We start from the raw sequence: 19,207 nt of genomic DNA on the forward strand, positions 1-19,207 counted from the left end.
TTCACCACTGAGTGTCAATGTGCTTGAACAGTTTGGAGGCACTTTTGGTTTGTATAAAAAAAACTTGTACTCGAACAAGCACCCGTACACTGTACAGCATCAAATTCTTCTTCAGTTCTTGTAACTTGTCCAGACAGGAGTGAGAGGCTAGGAATAGGATACGTGTTTTGTGTGTGTGTGTGTGTGTGTATAGGCATAAAGTTCAACATTACAGCATTAGTTTTGGTGCGCGCTAGTGTGTGTGTGTGTGTGTTTACGGTGTGTGTGTGAAAGTGTGTGATTGATATTCTAGGGACACATTTGGGGGATGTGTGTGTGTGTGTACATGTGTGTTTGGAGACATTATATTTATAGAGTGTGTGTGGAATTAGTTTTGGTGTGTGTGTGTGTTTGTGTGTTCATGCACAGATTTGTGATCTGTAATAGCTAGTCTCATTAACACATCATCACCAGGGGCGGATCAATTCATTTTATGGGGGGGGGTGGGGGGTTCCAAAAGTATATTGCGAAGATATGGGTGTGGAGGCGCGAGGCGCCGAGCCGACGGCGCGAAGCGCCTAGCTTGCTAGGGGGGTCCGGGGGCATGCCCCCCCGGAAAATTTTGAAAAAAAGGATGCAAAATGGTGCAATCTGGTGCATTCTGAGGATGATCATTACCAGTTTCAGGCAGCAGATTTTGTCACTGATTAATACCCCAAAAATTGAAACTCAACCCCAAAAAACACACAAAAATATTTTTATTTTTTGGCTGGGGGGAGGGTTTCCGGAAACCCCAGAAACCCACCCCCCCTCGTCCGCCCCTGATCACTATATATATACTTTAAATAATTAACAAAGTCATATTTTACTTCAGATATATATAGGGCAAAATCCTAGCAAAGTCAAGACGGACAAAGCAAGAACAATGGACAAATGTTGTTGGACTGAAGCCATGAAGACCTCATTGACGAGAAAACGATCACAACTGATAGACAACTGGGCTGGAAGTATGCCAGATTTAATGGATCTTCTGGTTGAAGGAGGTGTTTTTCGGAACACTGAAGATATAATGAACAACACGGTAGGTATTTTAAAGCATGCGGTAGACATTTACAGGCCTGTGTACATGCATGCATGATCAAAGACTTTAGAATGTGATGGAATGATAAATATATAGCCACACATTTATCATCAAGCACACATATATATTACACATATATTTACATGTACACATGCACACACACACACACATAATCTCGATTTCTCCCTCAAATCTCCAACTCACTCTCTCTCTCTCTCTCTCTCTCTCTCTCTCTCTCTCTCTCTCTCTCTCTCTCTCTCTCTCTCTCTCTCTCTCTCTCTCTCTCTGTCTCTCTCTCTTTCTCTCTCTCTCTCTCTCTCTCTCTCTCTCTCTCTCTCTCTCTCTCTCTTTCTCTCTCTCTCTCTCTCTCTCTCTCTTTCTTGGTTGATTGAATGTTTAACTGATTGATTGATTGATTGATTTACTAATTGATTGATTGATTTACTACTTGATTTATTTACTGATTGATTGATTAATTGATGATAGAGTTATTCATTGATTCCTTTGTGTTACACTTACAGTCTTTAGACACACCGACGAAAAGAGCACGCAAACTGGTGGAGGATATTCCAAAAAGGCCCGGCAAGGATTATTGGACACTGATCTTGGCCTTGTACAATGAAAAAACAGCTCTTGGACACATGGCGGAACTTATTTTAGGGTAAGATATTCCTGCAAATTGCAATGTATTTAGTGGTATACCTCTCTCCTTTAAGACTAGCTGAATGAGTGGCATATATATATATATATATATATATATATATATATATAAAAATATATATATATATATATATATATATGCTTGCCTCGTTTTATAGAACTGGAAGTGATCAATACCTTGTTTTCAAATCTAAGTGATTCAGTGTTTAAAGAAAAACGTGATAATTAACACAGGCGAACAAATTTAGAATATTTTAAGTGTGGGTGTCATCGTTGATGAGTGATTGCCAATTTGAGGAAAATACAGTAGTTTAAAGCTCAAAAGTAAATTCAAAGCAATGCATAAAGCTGCTTGTAAGTTTGAGGTTTAGAGTTCAACAGAAAACTTCACAGCTAGCTGTGTGATACCAAGTTTACACTCATTGTTTTAAGTATTGAAAAACTTGCTTTTGCTCTCACTTTAATATTTGAATCAAATAACTTGTGTACGTACAACTGGAATCACACAACTCATTAGGCACATTAAAAAAAAAAGGTGTGGTTACGGTAACATATCCACAAAAAATTGGGTAGGAAGGTAGGCTAGCTATCACTTTTTTTTTTTACTTTTTTTTCTAATGTGTACAAATTAAACCTACTTGACAGGGAAATAAGTGTGCGACTTTCGCTTTCATTGCGTTTTCTGCACTCGTTTTCTTGGTTTTTGTGGTGGTTTTTTTGACAAATGTAATAAAAAGTTATAGGGTCGGCCCCTAAAAATAGGGTAGGTCGGGTTACCGTAACCACACCTATTTTGTTTTTAGGCCTTACGTATTCTGCATGTGCGAGTACAGCTGTTAGAAATCAATAATAGTCAAATCTTGCACATACAGTAAAATAACCTATGTACTAAACACAAAAATGTACACCTGCTGCATAAACATTAATGTTATGGAAATATTACTGTGTCAAAACAGAAGGCAGAGTAAAGAATGAAATATGTACAGTAATACATGCAGCCACAAGCAAATGATAACCAGAAGTAGTTATCACCCTTCATTGCCTCTGTCGACACCCGTTTTTAACTGCTTGCTTCCCATGTATGCTTTATATTATAAACCGACCATAGGGCGTCATTGTCATGAACTAATGCATATAGGATCAGTTACCAACTTAACTTTTAAACTTGTAATTCTTGTATTCTATTCATTTTAATCAATTCCAAAGGTTTGAGTGATGTATTGAAGATCCAATTTATTAAATGTTGTATAATTATCGAGCACCTCTGGTAAACATTTTCCCAGAATTTCTCATTCTATTTGAAGTAACGTCGGCTTTTGGGGAAATCCCGATGGGTGATTGTATCACGTACTGCGAGTTGACTGGATGTAATGGTGGTTGCCTACTTCTAGTTTAATCCACTTCTGATGCAGCCAAATAATGGTAGTTATACACATAACCCTTAAGGATCTCAAGACTAAAATCATTGTACTCGCTACTTATATATATGTAAATGTGAACAAAATGTCTCTGACAACATATTATAATAAAGAGTAAATACACAAATCTAATTAGCCAAATCTGACTCATAATGATCTCTATATATATACATTGTACTTGCCACTCCTATTTTCGCTGATGGGGTCTATGTCGACCAAAAGAGTGGGGTTATGGGGTCTATGTCGACCAAAAGAGTGGGGTTATGGGGTCTATGTCGACCAAAAGAGTGGGGTTATGGGGTCTATGTCGACCAAAAGAGTGGGGTTATGGGGTCTATGTCGACCAAAAGAGTGGGGTTATGGGGTCTATGTCGACCAAAAGAGTGGGGTTATGGGGTCTATGTCGACCAAAAGAGTGGGGTTATGGGGTCTATGTCGACCAAAAGAGTGGGGTTATGGGGTCTATGTCGACCAAAAGAGTGGGGTTATGGGGTCTATGTCGACCAAAAGAGTGGGGTTATGGGGTCTATGTCGACCAAAAGAGTGGGGTTTCTTGTAGGTGGACTTCCTGTATGGAGATTCCCTGTACACAGGGAATCCCACTATGTGGAGTTCCTGTAAGGAAGTAGGATACCGCTCGAGGTGACTGCCGTAAACCGATTTGAGTTACCTTAGCGTTACTTCCCCTTCCTCAATGGCGGTTCCACAGAAAAATCTGTTAGAATTCCTGATTTTGCGTGCAGTATATGTCGTTATTACGAGTAATTTATTTAAGCTGCGTTTTCTTTCATTTAGTTATCGATTTAAACTTTTCTTAAATCAAAATTGCAAACCATACTCGAATGTTTTAATACAAAAAAAATCGAAAAAACATCAAATTATACCGATGTCGTTAAAAGCATCACGTGACTTTCAGCGAGATCGGCGAAACGCTTACAGGAACTCCCACCTGTGGGAATCCCCCTACAGGTAGTCCACCTACAGGGAATCCCACTCTTTTGGTCGACATAGACCCCATCCGCCCTATTTTCCAGCATTTACGAGAAAGAAGGGGGCGCAATCACCAACGCGGCTGTAAACATGGCGAGACGGGACTATCAGGAAAACCAGGGGGTGAGAAGAGAGTCACCTTTACAGCAACAACGCCAAATGCCACCATCACTACAACATGATGGTGAGAGATTGTTTCGGACTCCGGTACAAGCTCAGGATGATCAGCCGCTGCCAGTGTTTCAGCCACAGACAGAATGTTCAGGTGCCTTTCACCTGCCACTTTTACCCCAGCCACATCAGCGCGCAGAGCCATTACTACAACATGGAAGGTAATTTGTTGTTGTTGTTGTTGTTGTTGTTGTTGTTGTTGTTGTTGTTGTTGTTGTTGTTCTTGTTCTTGTTGTTGTTGTTTCCTTTAAAAGACTTACTTGTGTATTTAAATCCCAGGTTAGATTCATTTCAAATTGTGTACACTGGTTCCTGCAAGGAATATGCTGACATCTCTGTAAAGAAAAGGGGAGGTATCTTTATCAACTTTTTTCTGGGAGTGGTCGAATATGATTTTCCCTAAAACACTATACATTTTCGGTCTTGTGTACGATAGATACATTTTCTCGTGTAGACAAATGGATAGAAAGTATCAATATATAGCTACTTAACCCAAATGTATGTGGAATATTAGACGTTGAACGTGATCGTTATTGACATTTTTGGCCTTGCATATGATAAATATATGTAATACATTTTAATGTGTAGACAACTGGATAGAAAGTATCAATATGTCTTAAGATGTTACTTTGCAAAATGTATAGTATTATAAAGGATTGTCGAAACCGTACAGCTACAGTCGCACCTTTTTTTACTGCGATGTTGTTGCGAGGGCCGCGCCAAGGTTGCAGCTAGCTGTGATGTTGTTGCGAGGGTTGCGCCAAGGTTGCAGCTAGCTGTGATGTTGTTGCGAGGGTCGCGCCAAGGTTGCAGCTAGCTGTGATGTTGTTGCGAGGGTCGCGCCAAGGTTGCAGCTAGCTGTGATGTTGTTGCGAGGGTTGCGCCAAGGTTGCAGCTAGCTGTGATGTTGTTGCAAGGGTCGCGCCAAGGTTGCAGTTAGCCGTGATGTTGTTGCAAGGGTCGTGCCAAGGTTGCAGCTAGCTGTGATGTTGTTGCAAGGGTCACGCCAAGGTTGCAGCTAGCTGTGATGTTGTTGCGAGGGTCGCGCCAAGGTTGCAGCTAGCTGTGATGTTGTTGCGAGGGTTGCGCCAAGGTTGCAGCTAGCTGTGATGTTGTTGCGAGGGTCGCGCCAAGGTTGCAGCTAGCTGTGATGTTGTTGCGAGGGTCGCACCAAGGTTACAGCTACCTGTGATGTTGTCGCGAGGGTCGCACCAAGGGTGCAGCTACATGTAATGTTCTTGCGAGGGTTGCGCCAAGGTTGCAGCTACCTGTGATGTTGTTGCGAGGGTCGCGCCAAGTTGCAGCTACCTGTGATGTTGTTGCGAGGGTCGCGCCAAGGTTGCAGCTAGCTGTGATGTTGTTGCGAGGGTCGCACCAAGGTTACAGCTACCTGTGATGTTGTCGCGAGGGTCGCACCAAGGGTGCAGCTACATGTAATGTTCTTGCGAGGGTTGCAGCTACTTGTGATGCTGTTGAGAGGCTCGCACCAAGGTCGCAGCTACCTGTAATGTTCTTGCGAGGGTTGCGCCAAGGTTGCAGCTAGCTGTGATGTTGTTGCGAGGGTCGCACCAAGGGTGCAGCTACATGTAATGTTCTTGCGAGGGTCGCGCCAAGTTGCAGCTACCTGTGATGTTGTTGCGAGGGTCGCTCCAAGGTTGCAGCTACTTGTGATGCTGTTGAGAGGCTCGCACCAAGGTCGCAGCTAACTTTGATATTGTTGTGGGGCTCGCGCCATTAGCAGCTAACTTCGATGTTGTTGCAAGGCTCGCGCCAAGGTCGCAGCTAACTTTGATATTGCTGTGAGGCTGGCACAAAGGTTGCAGCTACCCGCGATGTTGTCGCGAGGCTCTAGGTCGCAGATACACGCAATGTTGTTGTGAGACTCGCGCCAACATTGCGGTATAGCCATGACCTGTGCAGCTGCTATCAATTGCCGCGATTAGTTGAGATCGCTGCGACCTCGCAGCGACATCGATAGTAGTGTCTTTTCTTTTCAGTAAGGTGTCACAAGTGTCCACATTATGCAAACATTCTTCTTGTTGTTGTTGACTTGCACTTGAGTTCTTTTGTTTTGTTATGTTCTTTTTTTGTTTGTTGATTGTTAACTCTGTAGTGATTTCTCTTCTTCAGGCTCTCAGAAGACAATCGGACTAGAACCAGTCACCCAGAGTCTCAGGCAACTGGCGGTGAAAGGCCTCATGAACCCATGGAAACAGACGCAGAGCTGCGAGGACAAACTCAGGGAAATGGCGGTGCCAGGCCCAAGGTTGGAAACAGTGGAGACGGTGCGTATATAATGGAGCTCCTCCGTCAGGATCCCCAATTGAAGAGACTCACACCCCAAACCCCTTTGAATATCAAGCTTGCTTTCTCCGAGTTTTTGTTCATAGCCTCTGTAAATGTACATCCATGTGTTTTGGAACTTGGTGTTTACTGTGTGTTTTTTCTAATTAATCATCCATTTTTAGGCAGATTTTTCGCCTTCAGATTTTATAGGTCTTAAAAGGGGGTTTTGACTTTAACAATAGCAATGTTTGAAGTAAAAACTGACGGTGTAGTCATGACCACTTATACTTTTTGTGTGTGAGTGTGTGTGTGTGTGTGTGTGTGTGTGTGTGTGTGTGTGTGTGTGTGTGTGTGTGTGTGTGTGTGTGTATGTGTGTGTGTGTGTGTGTGTGTGTGTGTGTGTGTTTGCGGAATGTTTATGGTATCTTGCATGCTACTGCTTTTGTAAAAGCTATTTTGTTTGTACACGTATGTGATTTTAGGTGCATCGTTGGTGATTCAAATTTCGTGTTTTTCAGCATCAAGCAGTTCTTCACCAAGTATTTACCAAACACAAATGCAAGAAAACCCTGATAAGGTAATAGCTTTTCTACCTACATTTAGATTGCTGTAGCATGATACTGTATTTTCTCCTGAAACAAAAAAATCAATTACAGTATATTTTAGTAAATGCTCAAAAGTTTTGTGTTCACTTGTTTTCACGGGTTTTACATCCTCGCCCCACTTTTAGGCGTAACATTTGTTAGCACTAAATGCAATAAGGCCAACAAAAAAAATAGGTCTGTTTACGGTAACCCGACCGACCCTATTTTTTTCGCGCGACCCTAGACTTTTTTTGGGCATTTGGGGAAAAAAACAAAAACAAACATCTTTTGGTTTTTTTGTGCAAAATAACGTAAAAATATGTTTTTTTGGAGAAAAAAAAAATTAAAAAAAAAAAATCCCGACCTACCGACCCTATTTTTTTGGCCTATGTTACCGTAAACAGACCTTTTTTTTTTTTGGCCTAATAAAAGACGAATGTTGGTTGACCTCAGTGTTAGGCCAGCATATGCATGTAGTTAGGAACATGAATATGTTTAAGAACTTTTGCAATGAAAGATGATTTATACATGCCATTCATATTTCTTTGGTATAAACCATCCAGAATCAGTCAATGAAGTTAAAATATTCCACTAAGAAGCATTAAGTGCCAAATTATTAATTGCTGAAATATCAATTATTGACATCAGAATAGATTCGTTGACAAAAACCACAATTCAGTCCGGAACTCGCATAAAATTTCTGTTTTATTTGGCGATTGTTACTTTGAGCAATTATTGCAGGTGTACAGAATGGCATCAAGCCCAAGAGGGGTGATACTGATCATCGATAATGAACATTTTGATGATGATGGTGTTGACGACCGTGAAGGCACAGAGGAAGATTGCAGAATGCTATGTGAGCTGTTTGGAGAGCATTTGGGCTTCCAAGTGATCGTATGCAAAAACCTCACAGGAAAGGCAAGTGTATACATAGTCAAACGTGTCCCACTCAAGCATTGTTGTAGACATTCAGTGGGCATACAACATTTTCCAATGTAACGTGTGATTTTTGTGTAATACATATAATGAAAAGACACCCCAGGAAAATTGTCACATGTAAGTTTGTTTTGGAGATAATAACTGCATGATTAACCTGTTGATAAAACACAGGTGCTGTTTCAAATAAGATGTGTGGCTATAACATTGCTCAGACATTTGTAACCGAGTGCCGAAACACTACGATCACCTCGGGAAGCGAAGTGCAATCAAACAGGATTGAAAATGTTAGGGCTAATTTCTTAGCCCTATAAAAACTGTTATGCAAACCCGAAGGTTTCCATGAACATACAGACAATCGGAAACCACCAGACCCCATCACAAACAGAACTCTACAATCCACTGGTGTTGACTTTTAAAGGCCAACAACTCGGGTGCAGAGTCTGCAGAGTCTGCTGTGAAAAGAGCGGTAGCCTCCCCTGTCACACATTAAACGAATGTTCCCTCTTGATTTTGTAGCGTACTTGACTCTAACTCGTCAACCAGGTGTTATCCCCATTCCGTTCCTGTTAGATGTTTTGGCTGGACTCTCTCTCCTTTAAAATCCTGATCAAATAAAACAGAGCGCTGGTTTCAGATATGAGAAACAATTAAAGGGATGTAAGCACAACTCTCACTAACTCTTGTTGCACGTGTATGCATTTGGAATACTTACGCCCCTTTATCAATTGTCCTTTAAGTCTTGATATTCTCAGATTGTTGCTGGCCTTAGAAGAGGGGAGGGGGGGTGGAGGGAGGGGGGTTATTTATATTATCCCATCTCTGGGAAATTCGGGTTAATTGCTTCCTCCGAGTTGAAAGAAATGAGCAACAAAGCAATGCTCTACCCAGGCGGGTGCATGTTTACGTGTAATCAGTAGTGCCCGCTGCGGTAATATGGCTGAATGAGCGAGGTCTTTTACGTGCCATACGGGGGTGGGACATGGGTATTATTATCCCTGAACCAGCACATAAAGTTGACCTGGGTCCGTCCTGGCCTGGATTCGAACCCGTTACTTTAGGATACTGGTTGGTCCGGTGTCAGAATAATGTGACTGGGTGAGACATGAAGCCTGTGCTGCGACTTCTGTCTTGTGTGTGGCGCGCGTTAAATGTCAAAGCAGCACCGCCCTGATATGGCCCTTCGTGGTCGGCTGGGCGTTAAGCAAACAAACAAACAAACAAACAAAATCCTTTAGGATCACAAGTCCACTGCTCTAACAACTGGGCTACCCGACCCCCTGTTATACTTTGTAAAAATTTACTTTGTAAAACAGTTTTTCATTAAATTTGTTCAATGACTTCAGGAAATGGATGACATTCTGGTGTGGTTTGCTGACTACGTACAGCGCAAAGAAGTTGACTCCTGTGCTGTGGCCATTCTCACACACGGTTGCAAGGAAGAGGTTCTGTTTGGCAGGGATGGAAAATTTGTCAGCCCACAGACTGGCAGTGGTGTACAGCATGGGACATACATCAAAACAAGCAGACTACGACAGGTTTTCAGCACTTCCAGATGTCGAGCTATGCAGGGCAAGCCCAAACTCTTCATCATCCAAGCCTGCAAAGGGAGTAAGTGTACACACTGGAATGCCGCCCCCCCCCCCCCCCCCCCATATTTTTTCTTTGTTTTGTATAATCAAACGTACAATAAATCTACCCTTCCTGTGTTTTGTTTTGTTTTGTTTTGTGCTTCAGTATTTTGGAATGTTACTAGTCGACCTGTTTTTCATAATTGTTGTGTGTTCTTACATTTTCTGCTACTGTTACCTTTATCAGATCTGGAAGATACTTATGATGGCCAGAGACCGTATCGACGTGACCTGCCAGTGGCAGAGAATGACACACCTCACACATTCCCCGACCAAGCTGATATGGTCTTTCTCAACGCTGCAGTGGATGGTGAGTTTTTCTGTCTTGCTTCTTGGATATTTTTTCTTGTCTGGACTTTTCTTGTTTTGTTTTTCTCTTTATCTTTTCTTTCTGTTTTTCCCTGTCTGTCTTTTGTGTCTGTCTGTCTGTCTGTCTATCTGTCTGTCTATCTGTCTGTGTGTCTTATGTCTTGAGTCTCTCTCTTACTTTCGTTCTCTCCTTTTTGAGTGTGTGTGTGTGTGTGTGTGTTTGTTTGTGTATGTGTGTGTGCGTGTCTTTGTGTCTGTCTGTCTGTCTATATGTCTGTCTGTCTATATGTGTGTGTGTGTGTGGACGGTGTGTGTGTGTGTGTCTGTGTGTGTGTGCTATTGCTGACTTGTTTTATTGGGGGGGGGGGGGGTCTTTTTAAAAAAATTCTTCCTCCTTTTTTTGTGCTATTGTTTGTTATAATGTTGTTCTTGTGTTGTTGTTTTTTGGGGTTGTTTTTTTTCTGAAGCGGGGGCGGTCAGTTTTTGAGTCACTTGAGAAAAAGTGACTCTATGTAATCGGTCAGTGTTAGTCTGTCCGGCCGGCCGTCCGGCCGGCCGTCCGTAGACACCACCTTAACGTTGGACTTTTCTCGGAAACTATCAAAGCGATCGGGCTCATATTTTGTTTAGTCGTGACCTCCAATGACCTCTACACTTTAACGATGGTTTCGTTGACCTTTGACCTTTTTCAAGGTCACAGGTCAGCGTCAAAGGAAAAATTAGACATTTTATATCTTTGACAAAGTTCATCGGATGTGATTGAAACTTTGTAGGATTATTCTTTACATCAAAGTATTTACATCTGTAGCCTTTTACGAACGTTATCAGAAAAACAAGGGAGATAACTAGCCTTTTCTGTTCGGCAACACACAACTTAACGTTGGGCTTTTCTCGGAAACTATAAAAGTGACCGGGCTCAAATTTTATGTGAACGTGACTCATTGTGTTGTGAATAGCAATTTCTTCCTGTCCATCTGATGCCTCATATAATATTCAGAACTGCGAAAGTGACTCGATCGAGCGTTTGCTCTTCTTGTTTTTTTAAATGTTTAGCAAAATGTGTGCATTTTACTTCTATACAATAAAAAAAAAGTACTCACCAGGGAATATACAATTAAACACATGCAGAAAGAAAAATAAACTGGTTTCGACTAGTTGCATAGCAAGCGTTTTCTGTTGGCATGTGCATGTATGGTACAGCCATGATTACTCTAAGATGAGAATTTCAGGCAGATTTTATTTTGAAATTAAAGGATTAAGCAACCTCATTGATGAAATGCCAGAAAATATGCAATCCAAGCTTCATTGTCAGGTCTTGTAAAACGACCTTCTTGTTTGATATTTTCCATTCATAGATTACATCGCATACCGGAATCTTTTTATAAAACACCTTGTGGGTGTATTCACACAACACGCTGCTACCAAGCATCTTTTGGACTTAGGAACAGAAGTGAGTATCCATACGTGTACAATGTACTATACTTTCATTCCAGCTTTTTCAACTGTCATCTGCTTTTCCGTGATGATCATAAATCCAGCCAAATGCTCTTTCTTTGTAACTTCTTGTCGAGCCAGTTCTACGTAACGAGCGTGACATGTTCATCGACCAGTCTAGAAAATAACCACACCAAAGTTTGTTGTGTCCCATTGCCCCTGCTGGTGATTGTTTGCCAATCAGTGGAATCCTCCTTTGATGATAATTAAGTAATGTTTAACGCCCTCACAGTAAAACCATTAGAGGCTTGTACCCGGGTTTGACCCCGACTTTAGATAGGGGTAAAAAAAAGAGAAAACAATGAAAAGGACCACCGCAAGGGAGGGATGTTTGTCGCGCTCTAGTTCCCGGTCAACGAGAAACCCGAGCCGGAGGTGGTTTCAAGTAGCGTCATGGAGTTAGTTTGGAGATCCAGCTGGATCATTATGTGTCAGTGCTGGCAGTCAGCGCTGCCGTTGTGGGTCTCTTTTCACTTTGAATGGAGTTGTGTACGAGTCACAGTACCAAGGGCAAGTGCCTTTAATACCCTGTTTTCTCAGATTTTCTCTTCATAACCTTTGTAAAAGTACAAGCTTATTTTAAAACTCCCTCCTTTGACGACATGTTTTTCTCAGATTTGTGGAGGACGTAAAAGGGGGGTTCCACCGTACTATAGATCAAGACTAACCCACCACTGAAAATAGTCCACTTCGATGGGATCAGAGTGTGTGTGTGTGTGTGTGTGTGTGTGTGTGTGTGTGTGTGTGTGTGTGTGTGTGTGAGATGGTGTTTTGTTGTTGTTATTAACATTGTTTTTGTTTGTACTTCAATTTTAATCAAACTTTGTAAATGATAGTATGGAACAAACAAAATAGAATGGCAAAAATAATCCGCATGTCAGCATGTACTTTTTTTTTTATCTTTTCAGCTGAACGGAAGAATGGCTGGAGAAATAATTGAAGATCACATCTTCACGATCTCGGAGAAAAAGGATACATTGTGCAAAACTTTCTACCTCAATCCACCTAATGAGTCTACCCCTCGTTACCCAGTCATTACTGTGAGTTCTTACTCACAATTACAGAAGTTGAAATGAAACACTGAGCGGCGTCATGGACCACTTTATCAATTTTGGATTTTAGTTTTCATTAAATTTTGTATTCCAGTGCTTGGCAATTTTAGTTGCTTCTTCCCAGTAGACAGCTAGAAGTAACAAGAATCGTACTATGGACGGGATCGAGTGATCAGCGTTTAGGTGTGAGCAGCCACCTCAAGTTCACTTCTTCCCTAGGGCGGGGATGTAGCTCAGTCGGTAGCGCGCTGGATTTGTATCCAGTTGGCCGCTGTCAGCGTGAGTTCGTCCCCACGTTCGGCGAGAGATTTATTTCTCAGAGTCAACTTTGTGTGCAGACTCTCCTCGGTGTCCGAACACCCCCGTGTGTACACGCAAGCACAAGACCAAGTGCGCACAAAAAAGATCCTGTAATCCATGTCAGAGTTCGGTGGGTTATAGAAACACGAAAATACCCAGCATGCTTCCTCCGAAAACGGCGTATGGCTGCCTAAATGGCAGGGTAAAAACGGTCATACACGTAAAAGCCGTGGGAGTTTCAGCCCATGAACGAACAAACAAACAAACAACTTCTTCCCTAGCGACTATTGTTTGTTTAGCGGGGCACGGCAAGTTCAACCCACTTTCAGTGCCCAAATAAACAAATAAAGTCTCTCAAAATCCCCAAATGTAAGTAAGAAAAAAATAGAGCATGGTCTAATTTCTTTTTCGTACTTTGTGTCAAATGAACATCTGTGTGCTATATCGTGAGCATGTGCGGGTGACAAAAAATGAATAGCTGCGTACACATGGCTTCTGATTTGGGAGTTTTTGATACACAATTGGTTTTAAAAAATAAGTGTTCCTCGTGAAATATTAATGTTAATTTGTTGGAAATTTTTCTGATTCACAAAACCGTTTCCGTGATATAATTCAATGAAAAACCACTTGTTAATGTATGTATTTTCCATGCGAGCGACTATTATTCCTTTTTGGCGGAATTAAATCCCACAAAATCAGAGTGTGGTAACATAGAGATATGATGTTCAAATGGATTCAAGAACCTTTTCTAATCTCAAGCTGATCTTCCTTATGGGTAGAAGAAAAGTAGTAACTAAATTCAGATCCGATCAGAGTTTTGAAAACAATTCCTTCTTTATTGCTGTGAATCTTGCACGTACAGTTTTGCATTCGTTTGGAATGGACTTTGCCTCTACTTAAACCTTTTTCATTTGGCAGAGGTCCGTCTCAGCAGTCCGGTCACCTTTTTTCCACATTTACAAAAGTGCTATATCCTACAAATATTCAGTGAATCATTCTTCTTCTTGTTGTCGATCACACGTCTATACTGTTATACCGGACAAATGATACTGCCTTCTCCAGGTCCTCCTTTTTTCCGTACAGCTGACAGCGGAGGAGGGCTGCAGTTGGCCACACAGTGAATCATTCAATTCTAAGTCTTTTCCATGCCGTTTTCCTTCTCGTTCAAGCTAATTTTAAGTCGGTGCTGTAAAGCCGTAACGCCAATCTCTCTCTCTGTATATTTCTTTCTGCAGATGTGTTAGCCAGCATCTGACCACATTTCACGTCCACAAAACAAAAACAACAAAGCAGAAAATTGACAGTAAATTGTCCCCGTTTGTTCATTTGAATAAACTCTAGCTTATACATCTTTAAACAAGCTATAGGAAACGAGACAAGAAAAACTCATGTAACATTTTCCCAAACGTTTTTCTTTGTATCTGTCATGGCCAAGACTTGAATCAAATCTAGCACAAATCGCAAAAACACAAAAGCAAGAAATCATGAAAGATAAAAGCAATTGAACTTTATTTACACCATATGAATGTTAACTGTTTTATATGCCTTGAAATGAAATGTCTGACCTCAAGATGTACGTTCTCTTACATATAATGTCGAGGACGAAAAGGTCGAGGAGCAACAAGTCGAGGACATTTGGTCTTGGGTCAAAACGTCGAGGGTGACAAAAGATCTAGTGCGACAAAAGATCGACAGCAACAGGTCGAGTGCGACAAAAGATGACAGCAAAAAGTCGAGTGTGACAAAAGATGACAGCAAAAAGTCGAGTGTGACAAAAGATCGACAACAAAAAGTCGAGTGTGACAAAAGATCGACAACAAAAAGTCGAGTGCGACAAAAGATCGAGAGCAAAAAGTCGAGTGTGACAAAAGATCGACAGCAAAAAGTCGAGTGTGACAAAAGATCGACAGCAAAAAGTCGAGTGTGACAAAAGATCGACAACAAAAAGTCGAGTGTGACAAAAGATCGACAACAAAAAGTCGAGTGTGACAAAAGATCGACAGCAAAAAGTCGAGAGTGACAAAAGATCGAGAGCAAAAAGTCGAGTGTGACAAAAGATCGACAGCAAAAAGTCGAGTGTGACAAAAGATCGACAGCAAAAAGTCGAGTGTGACAAAAGATCGACAGGAAAAGGTCGAGAGTAACAAAAGATCGACAGTTTACTTTACTTTATTTGGTGTTTAACGTCGTTTTCAACCACGAAGGAAAGATCGACAGCAAAAAGTCGAGTGTGACAAAAGATCGACAGCAAAAAGTCGAGTGTGACAAAAGATCGACAGTAAAAAGTCGAGTGTGACAAAGGATCGACAGCAAAAAGTCGAGTGTGACAAAAGATGACAGCAAAAAGTCGAGTGTGACAAAAGATCGACAGCAAAAGGTCGAGTGCGACAAAAGACCAACAACAAAAGGTCGAGTGTGACTAAAGATCGACAGCAAAAGGTCGAGTGTGACAAAAGATCGACAACAAAAAGTCGAGTGTGACTAAAGATCGACAGCAAACAGTCGAGTGCGACAAAAGATCGACAGCAACAGGTCGAGTGCGACAAAAGATGACAGCAAAAAGTCGAGTGTGACAAAAGATGACAGCAAAAAGTCGAGTGTGACAAAAGATCGACAACAAAAAGTCGAGTGTGACAAAAGATCGACAACAAAAAGTCGAGTGCGACAAAAGATCGACAGCAAAAGGTCGAGTGCGACAAAAGACCAACAACAAAAGGTCGAGTGCGACAAAAGATCGACAGCAAAAAGTCGAGTGTGACAAAAGATCGACAACAAAAAGTCGAGTGTGACTAAAGATCGACAGCAAAAAGTCGAGTGTGACAAAAGATCGACAACAAAAAGTCGAGTGTGACAAAAGATCGACAACAAAAAGTCGAGTGCGACAAAAGATCGACAGCAAAAGATCGACAACAAAAAGTCGAGTGCGACAAAAGATCGACAGCAAAAGGTCGAGTGCGACAAAAGATCGACAGCAAAAAGTCGAGTGTGACAAAAGATCGACAACAAAAAGTCGAGTGTGACAAAAGAACGGTTTCACTGCTGAATTGCAACTCTGTTTAGAAACGTGCGCATCAAGATATGTGTTCGAACAGTGCCAATTCACCGATGACTGACAAGATCTTTGCTGTAACAGTAACATGTGTATGCCTTGTTGTTACCTTTCTCTAACAGGCTGTGGCCATCATGCCCACACTGCTCATCACTTTACCGACAAAGCCAAAGCAAACATACAACAATGCCGAACTCTGAAAACACTGATTTTACTAAAATGTTATGACTAACTAAACAAAACCAAATTCTTAAATGATACTTTGCTGTCGATCTTTTGTCGCATTCGGCTTCTTGTCGCCTTGAACGTTTTGACTTTCAACTAAAATGTCCTTGACCTTTCGTTTCTCGACGCAATTTGGTCCTCGACCTTTCGTTGCACACCCAAATGTATGTCTCTGATGAAAGCCTCACTCCTGTAGTGTTTGAAGATTTGAAATGAACAACATTTGATTATGCCTATTGCAGGTATCAAGTTTAAAGTTAGTACTCAATTGTAACTGATTAAAGTACATTTTGATGGTAAGGCAAGGCAAGGCAAGGCAAAATATTTTTTTTAGACTAAGGTAACAAGAACTTGATACATAACATCAACAACAAACAAAAAACAAAAATGATGGTCAGTGTTTTAGGGAATAATGTCTTAACACATCGCGCATATCTGACCATGCTGTGATAAGAATGAATGAATGGAGTCGACAATGGAATGTTCTTTTGATCGACAGATAGAAGATACTAACCTAGCTGGTGTGATTATCTCTTCGCAGTTAATTGTAAACACATTTGTCGCGTTTTAGAATGGAAAATCGCGTTTTTCATGAAAACAGTTTACGTTTATCAATGGACATTTCGCGTTTTTCGTGGATATATATATTGCGTAACCTCAGAGAAAAGAAACCCTACATGAAATTAACTGAAATTACAATGATAGGGTGACAATTTACAACAGTGAATACACATATTATTGGTTTCATCTAAAAAGTAGTGACAGTCTCGCACATGTATCTGCAAGAACAATAACTCTACTTCACACAATTGTAGTACGTCTCTACTACGACGGATAGATACAAAGTTACACACAAATTGTGAAAAAAAGGCAAAAATGTGCAGCAATATGGGTTACATTTATCAACAAATATATAGTTTGCACTCAACTCTGTTTTTATAACAGCAACATTAGTACACAATACCAAAAACAAAAGTCGACATTGTTTCAATCTCACAATTGGTTTAAATCTCTTTCCACAGTAATTGAAAATAAAGTGTTTGTCATTTTCATATATCAGAATGATTTAATATCAAAGGTTTCAGTGAAACTAAGACGTTGATCAATACTAAAGTTTCATTGTCACATAACGGAAATGTTTTTGTTAATCACAAAACGTTTTGTACCGTCTTGCTCAGCAGACTAAATGGATAAAGGATCATGTGGAAACACTCGCAGTTTTGTTGTGTTCTTATCTTTCACGCCTTTTATTTATTTATTTGTATTCTCTTAAAGAGAAGGTTTTTTCTCACATTTATAGGCTGTAATTTACATGACCCAGGCAAGGGAGCAAATCGACAAAAGAGAACACTCGTTGGACAATTATAACACAAACGGGGGGGGGGGGGGGGGGGGGGGGGGGGGTGGTGGTCGTTGCTCAGTGGTCGCAGTATCAAGAGTATGTTTTTGTTATAAAGCAACAATGAACACGGTAGTTTGTGCTACCCGTTGCTTCCTGCCATGAAGATTTATTCAACAATTTGTCCTATCAATATGTATCTAAGGATTACATGGAAACATTCATATATATATAGACTAGATGAATACCCGCTTCGCCGGGTACGGCTGCGCCGGGAAGAAGTCGAGCCGCGGAATACCCGGCTGCGCCGGGGACCCGGCTATGCCGGGTGTACGCCGGCTTTGCCGGCGCACCGCACGGAGGAAGGGAGACAAACGCGGCTGAAAACACTGGAGAAGATAAGGAAGACTTACTGGGAACGGATCCAGAGAAAAACCAAAATCGGTTCAGCGCTGCGCGCTGAGAGCACGTGTTGAAATATCTCATCGATGAGGTTGTGTCCGGGGTGTAGCTGAATACGGTCTCCAAATTTGAAAAAGATCCACCGAGAACTTTGGCTTGGCATCGCGGACACACACACACACACAGACAGACAGACAGAAGTCGTATATATATATATATACAAGCGCCAATCGATCTTTGTTAGACGTATTCAAGGTATTACTTATAACTGCAGGGGCGGATCCAGGGAGGGCTTCCGGAACCCCCCTCCCCTCCCCCCCCCCTCCCTTACACTAAAGAAATGTTTAAGAAAATGAAGATTTTTTTAAATAATAGAATAAAGAAATACATTTGAAAATAATGGCTCTTAGTGCACCAGATTGCTCCATTTTCCTTGTTTTTATCCAAATTCGGGCTTCGCGTCGTCGAACTGTCCCGAAAAGAAATGTGGAAACCCCCCCCTTAAAAATGATGTGATCCGCCCCTGAACTGCGTTATACTCAGTTTTCACAAATGAATCTTTGCTTAATATTTCGAGTACATGTCTAAAAAATGACGGTTCTTTTTTGTCATTAATTTTGGAAATATATATGTGGTGTTTGGCACAATTTACCAACACATAAAAAACTTTAGCAGTAACAACATTGTTCGCCACTCCAAACAGAACCAGTTATTTTATTTTGACAGTTTTACCTTGTCACAATGGGTGCAGGTCACCTTCAACCAATCTACAAGTTCCATCCAAGTGGCCTCCACTTTATCACACTCCCAAAACATATGTACAAGGGTTTCTACATCTCTACCACAAAATATACACAACGTTTCTCAAAAATTCTGTACAGTACTCGGTACTGGAACCATCTCAGGCAAGTATCCTTAGTTGTTTTAACAACATGTCGAAAAATAACCTTCTTATTTAACAAACAATTTAGAGATTCAGATCATTTCTCAATACATTTTGGGACGGCCTCATTTTCAATCAGTTACTGAATTCCGCCTTACGTTCTTTTTCAGCTTAATCTATCATCCTGAAGAAGCCTCCCGTGTGGGCGAAAATTTAGATCATTAAACATATTCTATATTCATCACCAAGAGGAGATTGTTTTTATTCATTGACGAGATTGTTTTTAAATATTTGCCTGTACTGTTATATAGTGAAATTTCAAAGCTTTAGCATCAAAAATGATCCTACAAATGACACTTTTTTGTATTATAATCTAAACTTGACCCCCATGTGCCGTTTTTGAAGGCCATCAAATCCT

At 41.1% G+C, this 19,207-nt stretch overlaps 2 protein-coding genes across 3 annotated transcripts in view; both read left to right on the plus strand.

Annotated features, from left to right (window-relative positions):
- Positions 1-8,802, plus strand: part of LOC138979250 (uncharacterized) — an 8,933-nt gene extending 131 nt beyond the window's left edge. Inside the window, exons 1-7 of the mRNA XM_070352011.1 lie at positions 1-47; positions 854-1,060; positions 1,582-1,721; positions 4,173-4,460; positions 6,430-6,584; positions 7,104-7,162; positions 7,911-8,802. The exon at positions 1-47 is cut by the window's left edge and continues 131 nt beyond it. Of these exons, the coding sequence (XP_070208112.1) occupies positions 18-47; positions 854-1,060; positions 1,582-1,721; positions 4,173-4,460; positions 6,430-6,584; positions 7,104-7,162; positions 7,911-8,168 (1,137 nt within the window). The 5' untranslated portion in view covers positions 1-17 and the 3' untranslated portion in view covers positions 8,169-8,802. The remainder of the gene's footprint in view (positions 48-853; positions 1,061-1,581; positions 1,722-4,172; positions 4,461-6,429; positions 6,585-7,103; positions 7,163-7,910) is intronic.
- A 651-nt stretch (positions 8,803-9,453) lies between these two features.
- On the plus strand, positions 9,454-19,059 carry LOC138978820 (caspase-14-like). 2 transcript variants are annotated; one of them, XM_070351606.1, is made up of 5 exons: positions 9,454-9,716; positions 9,924-10,046; positions 11,401-11,495; positions 12,448-12,579; positions 18,960-19,059. In XM_070351606.1, exons 1-5 carry the CDS (start codon positions 9,455-9,457, stop codon positions 18,975-18,977), a joined length of 630 nt encoding a protein of 209 aa, XP_070207707.1. In that variant the 5' UTR covers position 9,454; the 3' UTR covers positions 18,978-19,059. The 2 variants fall into 2 exon arrangements, with proteins under 2 accessions (XP_070207707.1, XP_070207706.1); XM_070351605.1 differs by lacking the exon at positions 18,960-19,059 and having other exon boundaries at positions 12,448-14,319.
- The last annotated feature ends 148 nt before the right edge of the window (positions 19,060-19,207 follow it).

This window comes from Littorina saxatilis, linkage group LG10, assembly GCF_037325665.1.
Source record: "Littorina saxatilis isolate snail1 linkage group LG10, US_GU_Lsax_2.0, whole genome shotgun sequence".
In the NCBI taxonomy this organism is placed as follows: Eukaryota; Metazoa; Mollusca; class Gastropoda; order Littorinimorpha; family Littorinidae; genus Littorina; species Littorina saxatilis.